This window comes from Ranitomeya variabilis, chromosome 2 (genome assembly GCF_051348905.1).
Source record: "Ranitomeya variabilis isolate aRanVar5 chromosome 2, aRanVar5.hap1, whole genome shotgun sequence".
NCBI classification, from domain to species: domain Eukaryota; kingdom Metazoa; phylum Chordata; class Amphibia; order Anura; family Dendrobatidae; genus Ranitomeya; species Ranitomeya variabilis.
The window spans coordinates 837,858,521-837,877,530 of NC_135233.1; the positions used below are offsets into that span (position 1 = coordinate 837,858,521).

The following is a 19,010-nucleotide window of genomic DNA, read 5'->3' on the forward strand; positions in this document are numbered from 1 at the left end:
GTTTACATGTGCCAGACACGGCCGTCATAGCCGTAGACATTTATTTATCGTATTTTATTTCAATTTTTATAAATCAACCATACAGTTCAGAAGATATAAAGCTTTTTATTTAGTGTCAATTTTTGTACCTTTACCAGGGGGTGCTCCTCACAAGGTAAGTATGCAGAGCAGCCTTCAGGCATACCCCCAGAGAATTCTGTGAGATACACCCCCTTGGTAAAAAAAAACAACATAAAAATTAGCATCAAATATAAAATGGCCATATATCTGGAATGGTATGGCAGATTGATCTAGAAATAAATATATGTTAACTAAGTACCGTATATTATTTTCATGCACTATGCTATTTAGTTATTTACTGCAGGGTATTTACCATATAAACATGTACAAGTCGACCCGAGTATAAGCTGAGGCACCTAAATTTGCCACAAAATCTTATTGACTCGAGTATAAGCCTGGTATGCATTGTCCCCTTATCCCTATACTGGTATACATAGCTCCCTGTCCCTGTAAGCATGGCTTCTTATCCCTGTCCTTGCATGCATGGCTCCTTATCCCCTATTCTTGTATTTATAGCTCCCCATCCCAGTCCTTGTATGCATAACTTCTCTAAAAAAACCAAAAACAAACACATCCTACTTACCTTCTCTGCGCTCCCTCGCTGCATCTTGTTCTGGCGCCAGCAGCTCTTCCAGCCAAGTGAATATTCATCACCTTAATGAGCGGGACAAGTGATTGCTTGGCCAGAAGAGCTGCTGGTGCAGGAATGAGATGAAGCGAGGGCACACAGGGAAGGTAAGTATGATGTGTGCTGGAAGCCGGCAGCTGCGGCTGTAACTGTGTGCTAGAAGAGTAACTACAGTTAGGTCCATATATATATTTGGACAGAGACAACATTTTTCTAATTTTGGTTACAGACATTACCACAATTAATTTTAAACAAAGCAATTCAGATGCAGTTGAAGTTCAGACTTTCATTTGAGGGTATCCACATTAAAATTGGATGAAGGGTTTAGGAGTTTCAGCTGCTTAACATGTGCCACACTGTTTTTAAAGGGACCAAAAGTAATTGGACAGATTCAATAATGTTAAAATGTTCATTTTTAGTACTTGGTTGAAAACCCTTTGTTGGCAATGACTGCCTGAAGTCTTGAAAATCACCAGACGCTGTGTTTCCTCCTTTTTAGTTTCAATGAATTTTATTTTCATAAACAAAGTAAATTTACAACAAACTCCCACGCAGGGGAGTGTATTATAATTACATCAAAGAGAATATACATATATAAACATAACTTCACAAACATAAACACGACAAGACAGACAGAGGATCAAATACATGGGGGGAATAGGGTAAAAGAAGAGATGCTATACCGTGCCTAACATTGGCTTGCAACAAAATCGCACGACGAGGCGTAGGTTTTTTTTTTGGTTTTTTTTTAATAATAAATTTCCCCATCCTTCTCCTCCTGCTGCAACGGTTTGTCTCCAATCAGTGTAGTCAGCCTAGCTCCATTCTTTAAGTGTTAACATCTTCATCGGGGTATCGGTTATTTGCATTCTCATATAGACAAGGTTAAAGCCTGGCTGAGGTTTAGATTAGAGTCCAGTTCCAACCATGGGTTCCAGACTAGGGAAAAAGCATTCCACATGTTATTTCTTGTAGCTTGTATACGCTCATATAGAAGGATTGTATTCATCCTATCTCTAACGACATAGAGAGTGAAGGCGATATCCAGTTGGCAGCTATGTGTAGTTTAGCGGCCATGCAAAGTTGTCCTACCAATTTATAGAATTTGTTAGAGAAGCCTGGGTATTTAGCCCCATTAGGAAGACGGCTGGCTCAAGTTGTATTGCTTTGCCATACATTTGTTCCGTTGTAAATTTTACCTTTTGCCATAGGGCTAAGACAACTGGGCACTCCCACCAAATGTGCTTCATGTCTCCTATAAGGCCACAACCTCTAAAGCATTTACCTGATATGTTTGGATATATGGCGTGGAGTCTACTCGGGACTTGGTATGTTCGATGGAGAATTTTGAGGGACGTTTCCACCAGGGAAGTCTGGCAGCTACCTTTAGAAAGTGTGTCGCAACTTTGCCGCCATTTCTTTAAAGTCATGTCAATACCCAGATCCTCTTCCCACTGTTTCATATATTTTAGTTTTTCGTCCCCATGTGAAACGTATAGAGATGAGTATAACAGGGAAATAGTTCCCTTTCCTAGTGGATTGTCTAGGCACCTCTGTTCAAAACTAGTAGCACGAAATGGGGTCTTATGTTGTAGGGTCTGTTCTGCGAAATGGAATTATCTGACAAATACGTATAGTCTCCCTAGCAGGTGGTACGTATTTTTGCATAAATTCCGGTTTGGTTAGAATTACATTAACCCCTTCATGTCCCAGCCTATTTTGGCCTTAATGACCTTGCCGTTTTTTGGAATTCTGACCAGTGTCCCTTTATGAGGTAATAACTCAGGAACGCTTCAACGGATACTAGCGATTCTGAGATTGTTTTTTCGTGACATATTGGGCTTCATGTTAGTGGTAAATTTAGGTCGATAATTTCTGAGTTTATTTGTGAAAAAAAACGGAAATTTGGCAAAAATTTTGAAAATGTCGCAATTTTCACATTTTTAATTTTTATTCTGTTAAACCAGAGAGTTATGTGACACAAAATAGTTAATAAATAACATTTCCCACATGTCTACTTTACATCAGCACAATTTTGGAAACAAATTTTTTTTTTGCTAGGAAGTTATAAGGGTTAAAATTTGACCAGTGATTTCTCATTTTTACCACAAAATTTACAAAACCATTTTTTTTAGGGACCACCTCACATTTGAAGTCAGTTTCAGGGTTCTATATGGCTGAAAATACCCAAAAGTGACACCATTCTAAAAACTGCACCCCTCAAGGTGCTCAAAACCACATTCAAGAAGTTTATTAACCCTTCAGGTGCTTCACAGCAGCAAAAGCAACATGGAAGTAAAAAATGAACATTTAACTTTTTAGTCACAAAAATGATCTTTTAGCGAAATTTTTTTTATTTTCCCAAGGGTAAAAGGAGAAACTGGACCACGAACGTTGTTGTCCAATTTGTCCTGAGTACGCTGATACCTCATATGTGGGGGTAAACCACTGTTTGGGCGCACGGCAGGGCTCGGAAGGGAAGGAGCGCCATTTGACTTTTTCAATGAAAAATTGGCTCAGATCTTTAGCGGACACCATGTCGCGTTTGGAGAGCCCCCGTGTGCCTAAACATTGGAGCTCCCCCACAAGTGACCCCATTTTGGAAACTAGACCCCCCAAGGAACTTATCTAGAAGCATAGTGAGCACTTTAAACCCCCAGGTGCTTCACAAATTGATCCGTAAAAATGAAAGTACTTTTTTTTCACTAAAAAATTATTTTAGCCTCAATTTTTTCATTTTCACATGGGCAACAGGATAAAATGGATCCTAAAATTTGTTGGACAATTTCTCCTGAGTACACCGATACCTCACATGTGGGGGTAAACCACTGTTTGGGCACATGGTAAGGCTCGGAAGGGAAGGAGCGCCATTTGACTTTTTGAATGAAAAATTATCTCCATCGCTAGCAGACACCATGTCACGTTTGGAGAGCCCCTGTGTGCCTAAACATTGGAGCTTCCCTACAAGTGACCCCATTTTGGAAACTAGACCCCCCAAGGAACTTATCTAGATGCATAGTGAGCACTTATAACCCCCAGGTGCTTCACAGAAGTTTATAACGCAGAGCCATGAAAATAAAAAATAATTTTTCTTTTCTCAAAAAAGATGTTTTAGCAAGCAATTTTTTATTTTCACAAGGGTAACAGGAGAAATTGGACCCCAATATTTGTTGCCCAGTTTGTTGTGAGTATGCTGATACCCCATATGTGGGGGTAAACCACTGTTTGGGCACACGTCAGGGCTCGGAAGGGAAGTAGTGACATTTGAAATGCAGACTTTGATGGAATGGTCTGCGGGCGTCACATTGCATTTGCAGAGCCCCTGATGTGCCTAAACAGTAGAAACACCCCACAAGTGACCCCATTTTGGAAACTAGACCCCCCAAGGAACTTATCTAGATGTGTGATGAGCACGTTCAACCCCCAAGTGCTTCACAGAAGTTTACAACGCAGAGCCGTGAAAAGTCGTAGTTACTCACCGATAACGGTGTTTCTCAGAGCCCATGACAGCACTACCAGAGAGAGGGAATCCGCCCTTCAGGGACAGGAAACCTACAGGATAAAAAGGGCGGTACCTCTCTCCTGCCTCAGTTTTGTTTACAGAGCATCAGAGGTCCTCCAGGTTAGTGACAACAAGAAATACACATATTTTTAGTCCATGAAAAGATAAAAAAGTGCACTTACCCGTGTATGTAAAAAGTCACAACTTTATTCGGACAACATTACAATAACAGCCAGGGAGAGTGTAGAAAAAATGCGGACAACGATCGTTTCGTGCCTCAGCACTTCAACGGGTTTGGACCCGTTGAAGTGCTGAGGCACGAAACGATCGTTGTCCGCATTTTTTCTACACTCTCCCTGGCTGTTATTGTAATGTTGTCCGAATAAAGTTGTGACTTTTTACATACACGGGTAAGTGCACTTTTTTATCTTTTCATGGACTGTTATGTATTACTTCGCAAGTCGCACCCCGTTGTATAAAAAGGATATAATATCGGCTCACTGATAAAGGGTGATAAAAATAACAGAGTCTAGCCTAAAAAAACAGCAGTGCGGAGGTCTATTGTTTCCTTTGTTCGTTTGAATACACATATTTTTAGCAAAATACTTATGAAGATTACACCGTGTCTAAATCAAACACACACTTCGTATAATAAAGTGCTCACCGCACACGTGATAAGGGGGGGAATAAGCAGATGCTGTCATGGGCTCTGAGAAACACCGTTATCGGTGAGTAACTACGACTTTCTCAGTCGCCCATGACAGCACTACCAGAGAGAATTGCAGAGATTATTGCTTTAGGGAGGGACCACAGCCTGCAAGACCCTTCTTCCGAAGGTTAAGTCCGACGAAGAGGCTAAGTCTAAGCGATAGTGCCTAAAGAAGGTTGAAGGTGTTGTCCAGGTGGCCGCTTTACAGATTTTATCTATTGGTACCTCCGACCTTTCGGCCCAGGAGGTCGCCATAGCCCTTGTAGAGTGTGCCTTGAGTCCTTCAGGAACTGCGTTTCCCGTGGACGAGTATGCCAAGGCTATCGCATCAGTAACCCAACGAGCTATAGTGCCTTTGGAGGCTTTGAGTCCTTTCCTAGGTCCCTGAAAACAAACAAAAAGACAGCCTTCCTTCCTACACTGACGGGAGGATTCTAGGTAGTGTATTAGACACCTTCTCACATCTAAGGTGTGGAATTTTTCCTCTTTTTGATTTTTCGGGTTTGGACAGAAGGAAGGAAGAATTATTTCCTGGGATCTATGGAAATTGGAAGCTACTTTGGGTAGATAAGCAGGGTCTGTTCTCAATACTACCCTATCCTCCATGATTTGTGTGAAGGGAGGGTTGGCAGATAAGAGCCTGAAGGTCACTAATCCTACGAGCAGATGTTAGGGCTGTAAGAAGGGCCGTTTTGAGGGATAAGATTTTAAGTGGTATCGAATCTATGGGTTCAAACGGGGGTTCTGTCAGAGCCGATAAATTTAGTACTAAGTCCCAAGATGGCGGGCTTCTGATTTTTATTGGCCTAGAACGTACCGCGGCTTTAATGAATCTTGCTACCCAAGGGTTAGTGGCAATACTATCATTGTATAACGCCCCTAAGGCTGCTACTTGCACCTTTAAGGTGCTCACCGATAGGCCCATATCCAAGCCTTTCTGTAGGAACTCTAATATTTTGACTACTGGAACCCCGTCTTGTAGTTTTACCCCGGAGGTGGACAGAAACTTTTTCCAAGTTTTACCATAGATTTTAGTTGTTATTGTCTTCCTACTTTTTAATAGTGTGGAGACTAAATTATCCGAGAATCCCCTTGCCCTTAGCAGTGACCTTTCAAGTTCCACGCTGTCAAGTGTAGATTTGCCGACTGAGGGTGGAACACCGGCCCCTGTGATAAGAGGTCCGGAAGATCCGGAAGGACCCAGGGATCTGTGACCGATAGGATTCTCAGCCAGGAAAACCAGGCCCTTTTGGGCCAGAAGGGGGCTATTAGAATGACTCTCGCCCTGTCCTGTCTTATCTTCCGCAGAACCGCCGGTATAAGTATATGAGGGGGAAAGGCATATGTCAGACCGTGAGTCCATGGAATCGAGAATGCATCCAGTGCCCGGGGGTTCCCTCTGTGGTTTAGAGAGCAAAACTGTTTTACTTTTCTGTTCTCTATACTGGCAAAGAGGTCTATTACTGGTACCCCCCAGATTTTTGTGATCTGATCGAAGACCCTTTGGTTCAGAGCCCATTCCCCCTGTTTCAGCTGGGTACGGCTTAGGAAGTCTGCCTTTTTGTTCACTACGCCTCTTATGTGTAACGCCGAGAGGGATAGGAAGTGATGTTCGGCTAAGGTGAAGATTTGGGAAGTAGTTTTCATCAGGGCTTGGGATCTGGTCCCCCCCTGGTGGTTCAGGTAGGCCACTACTACTTGATTGTCCGAAAAAACCCGGACATGTTGTCCCTGTAGTTTGGGAAGAAAAATTGACAGAGCATGGCTCACTGCGCAAAGTTCTTTTTGATTTGAGGATACCTGGTATTCTTGATCTGTCCAGACCCCCTGAGTAACACTGTTTCCCAGGTGAGCTCCCCACCCCGTGGGACTGGCATCCGTGGTAACTACTCGATGTGCATCTATTACCCACGGAACCCCCTTCGACAGATTCTTGGAATCTAGCCACCAGTCTAGGGAACGAATAATGTCTGAACTTAGAGTCATGTGACCTTCTAGGCGTCCCCTCAGTGTAACCTGATTTTTCAGGACATCCCACTGGAGGTCTCTCGTGTGGATCTGAGCCCACTGTACTGCCGGAAGACAAGCAGAAAGGGACCCCAGCAGTGACATCGCTCCTCTTAAGGTCATATGAGGGTTTGAGCGAGCTCCGGACACAATGCTTAATATTTTTTGTTTCTTCTGGTTTGGAAGGCGACATTCCTGTAAAACCGAGTCCAGAGTTAGGCCCAGAAACTCTTGTACCATGGTCGGTTCCAGTTTTGACTTCTGGAGATTTAGGAGCCAACCTAATTCCGTTAGAGTTTTTATTACTCTGTTGCACTGTTGGCGACAATGTTGGGCTGAGTCGCTGACAATTAGGAAGTCGTCTAGGTATGGTATTATAATAACATTTTCCTCCCTTATGTGGGCCATCATTTCTGCTACCACCTTGGTAAAAACACGGGGCGCTACTGAAATGCCAAACGGGAGGGCCTTGTACTGGTATTCTTTCACTACTCCCTCCATGACTACTGCTAGTCTGAGGTATTTCTGTGAGTTTTTGTGGATGGGGACGTGATAGTACGCGTCGCTGAGATCCAACACTACCATGAAACAATTTGGAAACAGGTTTTTTATTGTATATTTTATCGATTCCATTTTGAATGTTTGATTCTTTACATGACTGTTTAATCTCCGTAGATTTATTACTGTGCGGAAGGAACCGTCCGGCTTTGGAATCAGAAACAGTGGGGAAAAGAATCCTTTCCCCCTTTCCAGTAAGGGAACTTCTCGGATCACATCTTTGGTTATAAGTTTTGAGATCTCTAGTTCCAAGGCCTGTTGTTGCCGCCATGAAGGTTTCAATGGAGTGACCACATAGTGTTGGGGAGGAAGAGTGGTAAAGTTTATTTGAAGTCCCATTTTTATTAGGTTTAAAATCCAAGTACTGGAAGAGATTTTTTCCCAGGCCGGAAGGTATTGAGACAGTCTCCCTCCCACCCTGGGGGGGGTGTCACTTAGGGTTTTTTTTATTTCTGGGGGAATTGCCAAAGAGGAAGCCCCTGTCTCTATTTCTCCCCTCCTCCCACCTGTTCTGTTCTCTAGGGGGGCGTCTACGGAAAAATTTCCTGTTCCGAAAGGGCCGCCTAACGTATGGTGCGGCCAGGTTAGGGAATCCCTTCTTCTTATCCCCTGCTTTTTGTAAAATGTCATCTAGGGTTTCCCCAAACAGAAATTTTCCCTCACATGGGATTGAACAAAGTTTTTGTTTTGTCTGTAGATCGCCTGGCCAGTTTTTCAGCCATAGCGTTCTACGAGCTGCATTAGACAGGGCTGCCGATTTTGAAGTCAGTTTGATAGAGTCCGCCGAAGAGTCGGCCAGGAAGGCTGCCGCGCCCCTAATCATGGGAGTTGATTCAATTACTTTTTGTCTAGATACTCCATCCCTTAATTGTTTCTCCAGATTGTCTATCCAAATCATTAGAGATCTGGAAGTACATGCGGCCGCTATGGCAGGTCTTAAACATCCCCCTGCTGACTCCCAGGCCCCTTTTAGGAAGGTGTCGGCTCTTTTATCAAGGGGGTCTTTTAGCGTTCCCATGTCCTCAAAGGGCAGCGCAAATTTCTTTGACGCTTTAGCTACTGCCACGTCAAGTTTAGGGGCTTTGTCCCATGGTGTAGAATCATCTTCCGCAAAAGGATATTTCCTTTTAAGGGAGGGTACAGATGATTTTTTTCTTTCTGGCTTCTCCCACTCCTTTTTAATCAGGGCCTGCATGTTTTCGTTAAGTGGGAAAACTCTGCGTTTTTTCTGGCCCAGACCGCCAAACATAATGTCCTGTACCGTTTTGTCAGGACGTGGGTCTAGGACACCCATTGTAGATCTTACAGTCTTTACGAGGGCATCTATTTAATCTAAGGGGAAGCAGTGGCGGCCTCCACTCTCAGAGTCTGAGGAGGAGTAGGAACCTTTCCTGTCTGACACATCCTCATCAGAGCTAGGAGGATCGGAGTGAGAAAGGGGGACAGGTGTTCTCTCCTTAACCCCCTCCCCTTTAAGGGATTTAAACGCTGTTTCTACCTCTGACCTTATTACTGAGCGTAATTCAGAGGCAAAACTAGGGGTTTCTTCACACAGGACTTGTCCCTATACAGGAACCGCATAATTTCTTATCCCAGTTCTGTAACAGGGGTTCTCCACATAAGGGACAGTCTCTATGTTTAGTTTTCTCCGTTTTTTTTCTTGCCTAAAAAATAAACGGAAAAGGGGACCCTAATTAACTGGTGAACTTTCACGAAGATCACTCACCCATCTTGCGCAGCTACAGGTACCAGTTCTGGAGGAGGTACGGGATCTTGTATGAGACCCGAAGTAGAAGGTGTCGGCTGGCTGGACATATTGGAGGCTTTACTCTGCGGCGTGGAATGACTCCTGGAGCGGGTACTTCGGGTGCCTGCAGAGGTCCTTCTCTTTGTCTCGCCCGACTTGCGCTGGTGGTGACGCTGCTGTTGCTGCGGCGGTGGCTGTAAGGGCTGCGCCGGCTGGAGCTGCTGATCGCTGTCCGCCATACTGGGACTGCATGCAGCAAAGGGCGCTCTTGCAGCAGCGTTTTAAATAGAGCGCCGATCACCCCTCCTCCAGGCTGCGTTGTTAGGGAAGCGCTGGTCCCCAGTGCGCATGCGCGCTCCCCGGGACCCGGAAGTAGACAGCGTCTAAATCCGGTGCGGCGGCCATCTTGGTGCTCTCACACACCAGGCCGTCGCTCCGGACCAGGCCTCTCTGCAGAGGCACGCCGGGTCCCTGAAGCCCCTACCCCAATCCGGGGAGGCAGCCACGCTCCCCTCCGCACGCTCTGCAGCCCCATCGGACCCAGAAGCGGCGGCGTCGGACACCGAGCCAGCGGTGACAGGGGCCTCCCCGTCGTCATACCTCCACTGGTCGGCTCCGGATACAGGTACCGATCCTGAGGGTTCCCCTGTCAGGGACAGGAAACAAAACTGAGGCAGGAGAGAGGTACCGCCCTTTTTATCCTGCAGGTTTCCTGTCCCTGAAGGGCGGATTCCCTCTCTCTGGTAGTGCTGTCATGGGCGACTGAGAAATAAAAAATCATTTTTCTTTCCTCAAAAAAGATGTTTTAGCAAGCAATTTTTTATTTTTACAAGGGTAACAGGAGAAATTGGGCCCCAATAGTTGTTGCCCAGTTTGTTGTGAGTGTGCTGATACCCCATATGTGGGGGTAAACCACTCTTTGGGCGCACGTCAGGGCTCGGAAGGGAAGTAGTGACATTTGAAATGCAGACTTTGATGGAATGGTCTGCGGGCATCACGTTGCATTTGCAGATCCCCTGATGTGCCTAAACAGTAGAAACACCCCACAAGTGACCCCATTTTGGAAACTAGACCCCCGAAGGAACTTATCTAGATGTGTGGTGAGCACTTTCAACCCCCAAGTGCTTCACAGAAGTTTACAACGCAGAGCCGTGAAAATAAAAAATCATTGCTCTTTCTTCAAAAATTGATTTAGCAAGTAATTTTTTATTTTTGCAAGGGTAACAGGAGAAATTGGACCCCAACAGTTGTTGCCCAGTTTGTCCTGAGTATGCTGGTACCCCAAATGTGGGGGTAAACCACTCTTTGGGCGCACGTCGGGGCTTGGAAGGGAGGGAGCACCATTTGACTTTTTGAACGCAAGATTGGCTGGAATCAATGGTGGCGCCATGTTGCGTTTGGAGACCCCTGATGTGCCTAAACAGTGGAAACCCCTCAATTCTAACTTCAGCACTAACCCCAACACACCCCTAATCCCAACTGTAGCCATAACCCTAATCACAACCCTAACCCCAACACACCCCTAACCACAACCCTAACCCCAACACACCCGTAACCCTAATTCCAACCCTAACCCCAACCCTAACCCTAATCCCAACCCTAACCACAACTGTAACCCCAACACACCCCTAACCCTATCCGTAACCCTAACCACAAGCCTAATCTTAACCCTATTTCCAACCCTAGCCCTAATTGCAACCCTAACTCTAAGGCTATGTGCCCACGTTGCAGATTCGTGTGAGATTTTTCCGCACGATTTTTGAAAAATCTGCAGGTAAAAGGCACTGCGTTTTACCTGCGGATTTACAGCGGATTTCCAGTGTTTTTTTGTGCGGATTTCACCTGCAGATTCCAATTGAGGAACAGGTGTAAAACGCTGTGGAATCCGCACAAAGAATTGACATGCTGCGGAAAATACAACACAGCGTTTCTGCACGGAATTTTCCGCACCATGGGCACAGCGGATTTGGTTTTCCATAGGTGTACATGGTACTGTAAACCTGAAGGAAAACTGCTACGAATTCGCAGCGGCCAATCCGCTGCGGATCCGCGGCCAATCCGCTGCGGATCCGCGGCCAATCCGCTGCGGATCCGCAGCCAAATCCGCACTGTGTGCACATGCCATAACCCTAACCCTACCCCTAGTTCTAACCCTAACCCTAGTGGAAAAAGAAAAAAAATATTTTCTTTATTTTATTATTGTCCCTACCTATGGGGGTGATAAAGGGGAGGTTTATTTATTATTTTTTTTATTTTGATCGCTGTGATAGAACCTACCACAGCGATTAAAATGTACTTGTAACGAATCTGCCGGCCGGCAGATTCGGCGGGCGCACTGAGCATGCGCCCGCCATTTTGGAAGATGGCGGCGCCCATGGAGAAGACGGACTGACACCGGGAGCCTCGGTAAGTATAAGGGGGGGGGGGGAGATCGGGGCACGGGGGGGCGTCGGAGCACGGAGGGATGGCATAGGAGCAGGGGGGGAGCGGACAGGAGGACGGGGGAGCGGAGCACAGGACGGAGGGGACTACGGGACAGATCGGTGGCTTGGGGGGGCGATCGGTGGGGTGGGGGGGGCTCACATCAGGGTTTCCAGCCATGGCCGATGATATTGCAGCATCGGCCATGGCTGGATTGTAATATTTCACCAGTTTTTTAGGTGAAATATTACAAATCGCTCTGATTGGCTGTTGAAAGTGAAACAGCCAATCAGAGCGATCGTAGCCACGGGGGGGTGAAGCCACCCCCCCTGGGCTGAAGTACCACTCCCCCTGTCCCTGCAGATCGGGAGAAATTGGAGTTAACCCTTTCACCCGATCTGCAGGGACGCGATCATTCCATGACGCCACATAGGCGTCATGGGTCGGATTGGCATGGGTTTTCATGACGCCTACGTGGCGTCAAAGGTCGGGAAGGGGTTAAAGGGTGAGCAAAGATGTTTTAGGATAGTTATTCCATTAGCCACCCACCAGGCGAAAGGGCGGGGATCAAGTCCAGGTCAAAACATGGGATTATGGAAGAGGGGGATTAGCGGAGAGGACCTGGACTGGAGGTTAAATTTAAATCTTTCCTTCCTCCAAAGGATTAGAGAGTGGGCTGTAAATGGTGCTGTAATATGAAGACATTGTGGAAGCTTCTGTGTAGACCATATGAGACTATATAAGGAAAATGGGTTCAAGAAAGAAGATTCTAGGTTAACCCACCTAGGTTTATTGTTGGCAACGCAGGTGCTAGTCAATTGAGCTAATTGGGCGGATTTGTAATATAATATAAAATTAGGTACGGAAAGTCCCCCCAATCTTCTATGTATGAACGTAGTTTTTAGTCGAATTCGAGTTTTTTTTTCCCTGCCATATAAACTTTGAAATCAGAGTATGGATTTTATGAAACGTCTTGGATGGTACCGGGATGGGAAGGGAGCGGAATAAGTATAGGAATCAGGGTAGGGAGACCATCTTAATTGTGTGCAGCCTACCCAACCAGGATAGTGTCAGAGGACCATCTGGCCAGGTCTGCTTGAAGGCCCCTTATCAGAGGAAGGTAGTTCCATTTAAATAGGGTCGATCTATGAGAAGTGAGATTAACTCCGAGATAAGTCAAAAAGTGCTCTGTGTTAGTAAATTTAAACTGGGAGACTGTATTAGTTTGCATTTCTTTGCAACCAAAAAAAGACAAAGTGTATGCAGACAAATTTGGGATCACCACACTGAATCCAAGTTCAAACAAATAACATCTTTATTTAGGAAAACATCACACAAAGACATAAAAACATGCTTAAAAACACCCCCTAAAAAATGTGACCTGGGGTAACGGGTCCATACAAGTAGTAAATGAATGTTATAACATAACACATAGCCTTAAACAACCAATATATAGATCATAAAAACCATAGTGACCAGCATGTGGGCGTTATATGGTGCTATATAATACCACAAACCAAATGGTACACCCTCAATGTTCTGTGCCCCACAGCAAGAAATAAAAAAAAACAGGGTGGCACATAATGCACCTAAAGGCATACTGAACACAGCATGGATAACCAAACCCTAAAGTTCAGGTCCCCTGTATGCTCTATCAACTCACCCTGCCTAGCACCCGGGTGGTAAAAGGGCTCCTAGCAGCGCTGGTTATGTAGATTTATGACAGGCTATGTCATAGTTGTGACCCACGCGTATCGACGCCCGCAGCGTCTTCCTCAAGGTCAGTATAGTTTGTGCAGTCCATTTCCCCAACTTAAAGGGAACCTGTCACCACGTTTTTGGAAGATGGGATAAAAATAGCGTTAAATAGGGGCAGAGGTGGGCGTTACATTAGTGTGTTTGTTATGCGTTTATTACCCACCTAAGTTGCCGAAATACCTTTGCAAAGTCTCCGTTTTCGCCTGTCAATCAGGCTGGTCTGGTCAAAAGGGCGTCTTGTCTTCCCCCAGATTTTGCGTAGTTTTCCGTTGGTGGCGTAGTGGTGTGCGCATGCCCAAGGTCCCGAATCCTCTGCCAGGGGATTTAAAAGAACGCGCTGTTCGTTATTTCATTGGTGATCGGTGGGCGCGGCCATCTTCCTTTGGCCGCGCGTGCGCAGAAGTGGCGCTCTGCTGGCCGCGGCTTCAGGAAAATGGCCGCGGGATGCCGCGCGTGCGCAGATGGATATCGCGGCGGCCATTTTCCTGAAGCCGCGGCCAGCAGAGCGCCGCTTCTGCGCACGCGCGGCCAAAGGAAGATGGCCGCGCCCACCGATCACCAATGAAATAACGAACAGCGCGCTCTTTTAAATCCCCTGGCAGAGGATTCGGGACCTTGGGCATGCGCACACCACTACGCCACCAACGGAAAACTACGCAAAATCTGGGGGAAGACAACACGCCCTTTTGACCAGACCAGCCTGATTGACAGGCGAAAACGGAGACTTTGCAAAGGTATTTCGGCAACTTAGGTGGGTAATAAACGCATAACAAACACACTAATGTAACGCCCACCTCTGCCCCTATTTAACGCTATTTTTATCCCATCTTCCAAAAACGTGGTGATAGGTTCCCTTTAAATAGCTAAATAATTACTTTTTACACCTACCAGGTGTGAGCAGCACTATGAGCAGTAGAAGACATGGCCCTCTGTTTTCGGCGTCTGCCAGTAACTACTGTGCAGGTGCACCTGCACTCATTAACAATGAGCCTACAATAGGATAATAATAGATCTAACTCCATACAACAAATAGGGCTAAAGGAATTACCGTGCCTCTAATCAGTAGTCTGAGTGGTGGCACCAAACGATAACCAATCGTGTATACATAGTCCATAGACCCGAGCGGTCGCGAGTTCGATCCTGCCCATGGTAAGCTCAAATGAGCTACAAAAGAGAGGAGGTGACATTAGTCTACGTTCACATTTCATTAGTCTACGTTCACATTTGCGGTCTGCGCCGCAGCGTCGCGTCATGCGCCCCCATATTTAACATGGGGGCGCATGGACATGCGTCGCACTTGCGTTTTGCGTCCGGACGCAGCAAGTTGCATTTTTGCTGCGTCCAAAATCAATGAAAAAAAGGACGAATGCGGCGCAAAACGCAGCGTTGTGCATGCGTTTTGCTGCGTTTTTGTTTGCGTTGTGAACGTAGCCTTAGGTAGACATGCCGAAATTAAAGACATATGCCATTATATATTCAGGCCTCTAAAAGACACCCGGATATATAAGACCAGGAAATCTGTATGCGCATACATTTTCAGTTTTTTCTTATTATTATTTCTTGATGGGTGGGGTAAACTTCCCCCTTCCAAATCAAGGAAGGACAAAGGACCCAGGATGAGGTCAAATGTGTATCCATGACATTTTGCATTTCTTTGGGGGTATTAATGAATAGGGCTTCGGACTTGTCGACATTAATTTTGAGGCCGGAGACTAATTCAAATTCACGGAGAACTGAAAATAAATTTGGGAGAGTAGTAAGAGGACTGGAAAGGGTTAAAAGCAAGTCATCGGCAAAGAGACTAGCCTTATATTGTTCACCAAGCCCAGTGGGTCCAAGTATATTTGGGTTCTTATGGCTTCTGCCAAAGGCTCCATGGCTAGGGCAAATAGAGCCGGTGAGAGTGGACAGCCCTGCCTCATCCCCCTTTGTATAGTAATTGGAGTAGGCTGAGTGTTCGAAGGCATGAAACCAGACTATGGGGGATACCAAATTTGGATAAGACTTCGAATAAGGAAGACCACGAGACTGAGTCGAAGGCCTTCTCTATATCTAAGGCCAATAGGAATAGTGGCTGTTTATGATAATTAGCTGAGAGTATAACGTTTAGGTTTCTTCTAATATTATCAGGTACTTGCCTCTTAGGGGTGAACCCAACCTGGTCACGGTGAATGAGTGTGGGTAAAAATTTGTTGAGTCTGGTGGTGATAATAGACGTAAAAAATTTTAGGTCAACATTTAGTAATGATATGGGTCTGTAATTTTTGGGGCACTGGTGGTCTTTTTTTGGTTTGGGGATCACTGTCACATGGGCAACATAGAACTTAGGTGGCATTTGGGTGCCATTTAGAAGAGCATTGCAAAAGTTTTTGATGTGGGGTAAAAGTATGTCATTAAATTTCTTATAGTAGAGCGCCGTGAGGCCATCAGGTCCGGGAGCTTTGTTTTTTTTAAGATTTTTAATTATTGCCGAGATTTCATCTGCAGAAATAGGCGATTGGAGCTGTTCAATAACAGAGTTAGGGATTTTGGGAAGTGTCAGCTCTCTCAGAAAGGAAGATAAGAGTTGTGGTGGAGGGGGCTGTGGGGCAGAATATAGTTTCTGATAATATTCTCTAAACGCATCATATATGGTATCTGGGTGAGCTGAGATTCGACCTAAGGAATCTTTAATGGAGGGAATGTTATTTAGTAGTTCTCTTCTTCTGAGTTTATGCGCTAACATACTAGATGGTTTATTAGCGTGCCTATAAAAGGTTGATTTAGTCCATGTTAACGCTCTCTCTATATTATTTGTAAGGATAGCATTTAACTGTAATTTAGTGTCCTGGATCTGCTTGGCTAGATAAAGGGAAGGGGCAGTTTGGTTTGCTAGCTCAAGTTTTAAAAGTTTATTTTCCAGGCGTGTTTGGAGTTCAGATCTTTGTTTCTTTCTGTTAGATGCAATTTTAATTAGTGAGCCAGTAATACATTTTTTGTGTGCCATCCAGACATATCCATGAGGTGTGTCCCCAGTTTGGAAGTACAATTTCAGTTCTTCTTTAATTTTAGAAAGGACCCAATTACTTTTGGTCCCTTTAAAAACAGGGTGGCACATGTTAAGGAGCTGAAACTCCTAAACCCTTCATCCAATTTTAATGTGGATACCCTCAAATGAAAGCTGAAAGTCTGAACTTCAACTGCATCTGAATTGCTTTGTTTAAAATTCATAGTAGTAATGTCAATAACCAAAATTGGAAAAATGTTGTCTCTTGTCCAAATATATATGGACCTAACTGTATAAGTAACAGCCAGCGCAGTGATTAATTTCTCTTTAGCAGTGGGCACAGGCTTTAGCCGCAACTGCTGGCTCCTTCCTGTGACCTGCTGCTCCGCCGCTCCCCCTCCCCCGCTGTCTTTCTGGGACAATGACTCGTGTATAAGCCAAGGGGGTGTTTTCAGCACAAAAAAAAAAATGTGCTGAAAAACTTGACCTATACACGAATATATATGGTAATCATTATGTTTCGGTCTTTGTTTTTTTCTGTTTAGTGGCTAGTATGAACACGCTGCATGCACACCAGTTTATCTCCCAGTTCATAACGAACCTTTGGATTTTTTCCGCCTGCTTGCATCATGTGCACATAAAGGTGTGGCCTGCCTTTCTTATGAGCTGGGCGTTATTGATGTGGTCTCCTTTGTCTTTGTGTCCACTAGTTGGGCTCAGTTCCTCTCAGCCCTTATCTACATGCATGTCACTTGACAAATTGTAAGGTGTTTAGTGTTAGAATTAGGACTGTCCCTATTACGGTTGCCGTGACAAGGCGGGATGGCTTTTGCATTTTTTTTTTAATAAAAAAAAAAAGTTAACTAAGTACTTTATAGTTTCATGCACTATGCTATTTATTTTACTGCAGGGTATTTAATCATTGTTTCTTTATTTGGTGTAATCCATGTATGTGTTGCGGCTGTCTAAAAATGGTCAATCACTGCATGTGTTGCTGCGAATCATGCAGCCACAGGGACTCAAACATATTATCCGAGCACACCGAAAACACTCAGCACCCGAGCATGTTGGATAAAAACCTTATCTGACCAAGCACGTTCACCTATCACTAGTCAGCACCAATTTGTTTCCAATTTTCAGACCGTTTTTTTTTTTGTGTGCGCTGCCTGTAGTTCCTTAATAAAAATATTCCGTCCGCTTCAATGCATAGCTACAGCATGTGGCATTAACCCCTTAACACTCTGACGTGTATATCTTTCATAAGTACAGATCTGTACTTGCTCGCACAAAAAAAGAAAGTCATATGAACAGTCACTGTCTGTAAGGGTATGTGCAGATGATCAGTAAACCCTGCGGGTTGGACGCTGTGTACTTGAGCAGCGTCCAGATGTTACAGCATAGTGGATGGGATCTCAAGAAAACCCATGCCCACTATGCGTGCACAAACGCCCACGGAGATGGACATGCATCGTCTCTGTCCAGACCGCAGCATGTCAATTTCTCTTGTGGCGATGCGAGCCTCCGCAAGATAAATCTCACCCGTACAATGTATTGGATGTGGTGAATCTGCGCGGTTCAGTGATCACATGCGGAGTCACCTGCGTTCATTAGATGGCAGCGCTTTGGACATAGCGGACATGTGCTGGGTGCAAAGTGCTGCCAATTCCTGACCGTGGGCACATACCCTAATGTGTGCATGCTCTGCACATGGAAACGGACAGCCTGAATGAGGCCTTATTGGGGTGTTCCATTGTATAACGTGATGGCATACGTGCGTGCTCGGATTAGCGTATAACATTGCCATATAAACACTGTCCTGGGGCGTTTTCCACATCACTTGGGTGCACGCGATCCGAGCCCACGGAGACAGCAAGCTGTGGCCCAATAGTTCATCTTTATAGCCCTTTAGGTATAATCCCAGGTAACACAGCAGACACACATGGAGGAGTGCCACATTCCGAGGAGTGCCACATTCCTAGCAGCCCGTCACTCTGCAGAGCAGCTCATTGCTCCAGGTGCCGAGCGGCACAATGCACCATGGCCACCAGCACACACACTCCACCTTACTGTCAGGCTCTGCCTCCGCCTCCATGGAGTCTGTCAGGTGCTTCTGTCCAGGCACTTATCTCCCGCGGCTGCAGCCTGGACTATGCAGCGGCAGCCATTATCCCTGACTACACTGTGCCTCACCACAGGCACTGCCGGCATATAAAGCTGCGGTCACTGATGGCACAGAGCCGCCGTGCTGCCTCCGCTCACTGCCGGCCACACTCAGTGCTTGCACCGCCTCACAGTGACGATACAGCCCCTGCTACCTCCGCACTTGCCCTTTTTCCCCAGTCCCAAGTCACTGACATTGGTTTTGAAGAAGGAAAGCTTTATTAGTCCCTGCGCTGCCGCTGAGACAATCCCCGTGCTGCAGCTGGTGTACTGGAGGCTGCAGGGAGCAGCAGCTAGGGCTCACTGCCGGTGTAATGGCGCAGCTCCTGAGGAGAGATGTGGGCAGAGCTCTGACTACTCTCCTTATTGATGTATACTGGATTAAAACAGAGCCACATATACGTTCAAATCTGGACAGAAAACACTCCCACACAATATATCAACATGCGGAAAAAAGGAGTCCAAATACTGTCA

The 19,010-nt window shown here is 45.6% G+C and overlaps 1 protein-coding gene across 5 annotated transcripts in view; it reads right to left on the reverse strand.

The window, feature by feature from the left end:
• Window positions 1-18,731, reverse strand: part of LOC143807957 (major facilitator superfamily domain-containing protein 8-like) — a 193,686-nt gene extending 174,955 nt beyond the window's left edge. For 2 of the 5 annotated variants that reach the window (XM_077290107.1, XM_077290106.1), the window contains exon 1: window positions 18,444-18,717. Coding sequence is in view for 2 of the 5 variants with exons in the window: in XM_077290105.1 (XP_077146220.1) it covers window positions 18,444-18,468 (25 nt within the window). In the remaining 3 variants the exon portion in view is untranslated. Of the gene's footprint in view, window positions 1-18,443 lie in introns of all 5 variants that reach the window. The other 3 variants (XM_077290105.1, XM_077290104.1, XM_077290108.1) reach the window with 3 other exon arrangements.
• Between the last annotated feature and the right edge of the window lie 279 nt (window positions 18,732-19,010).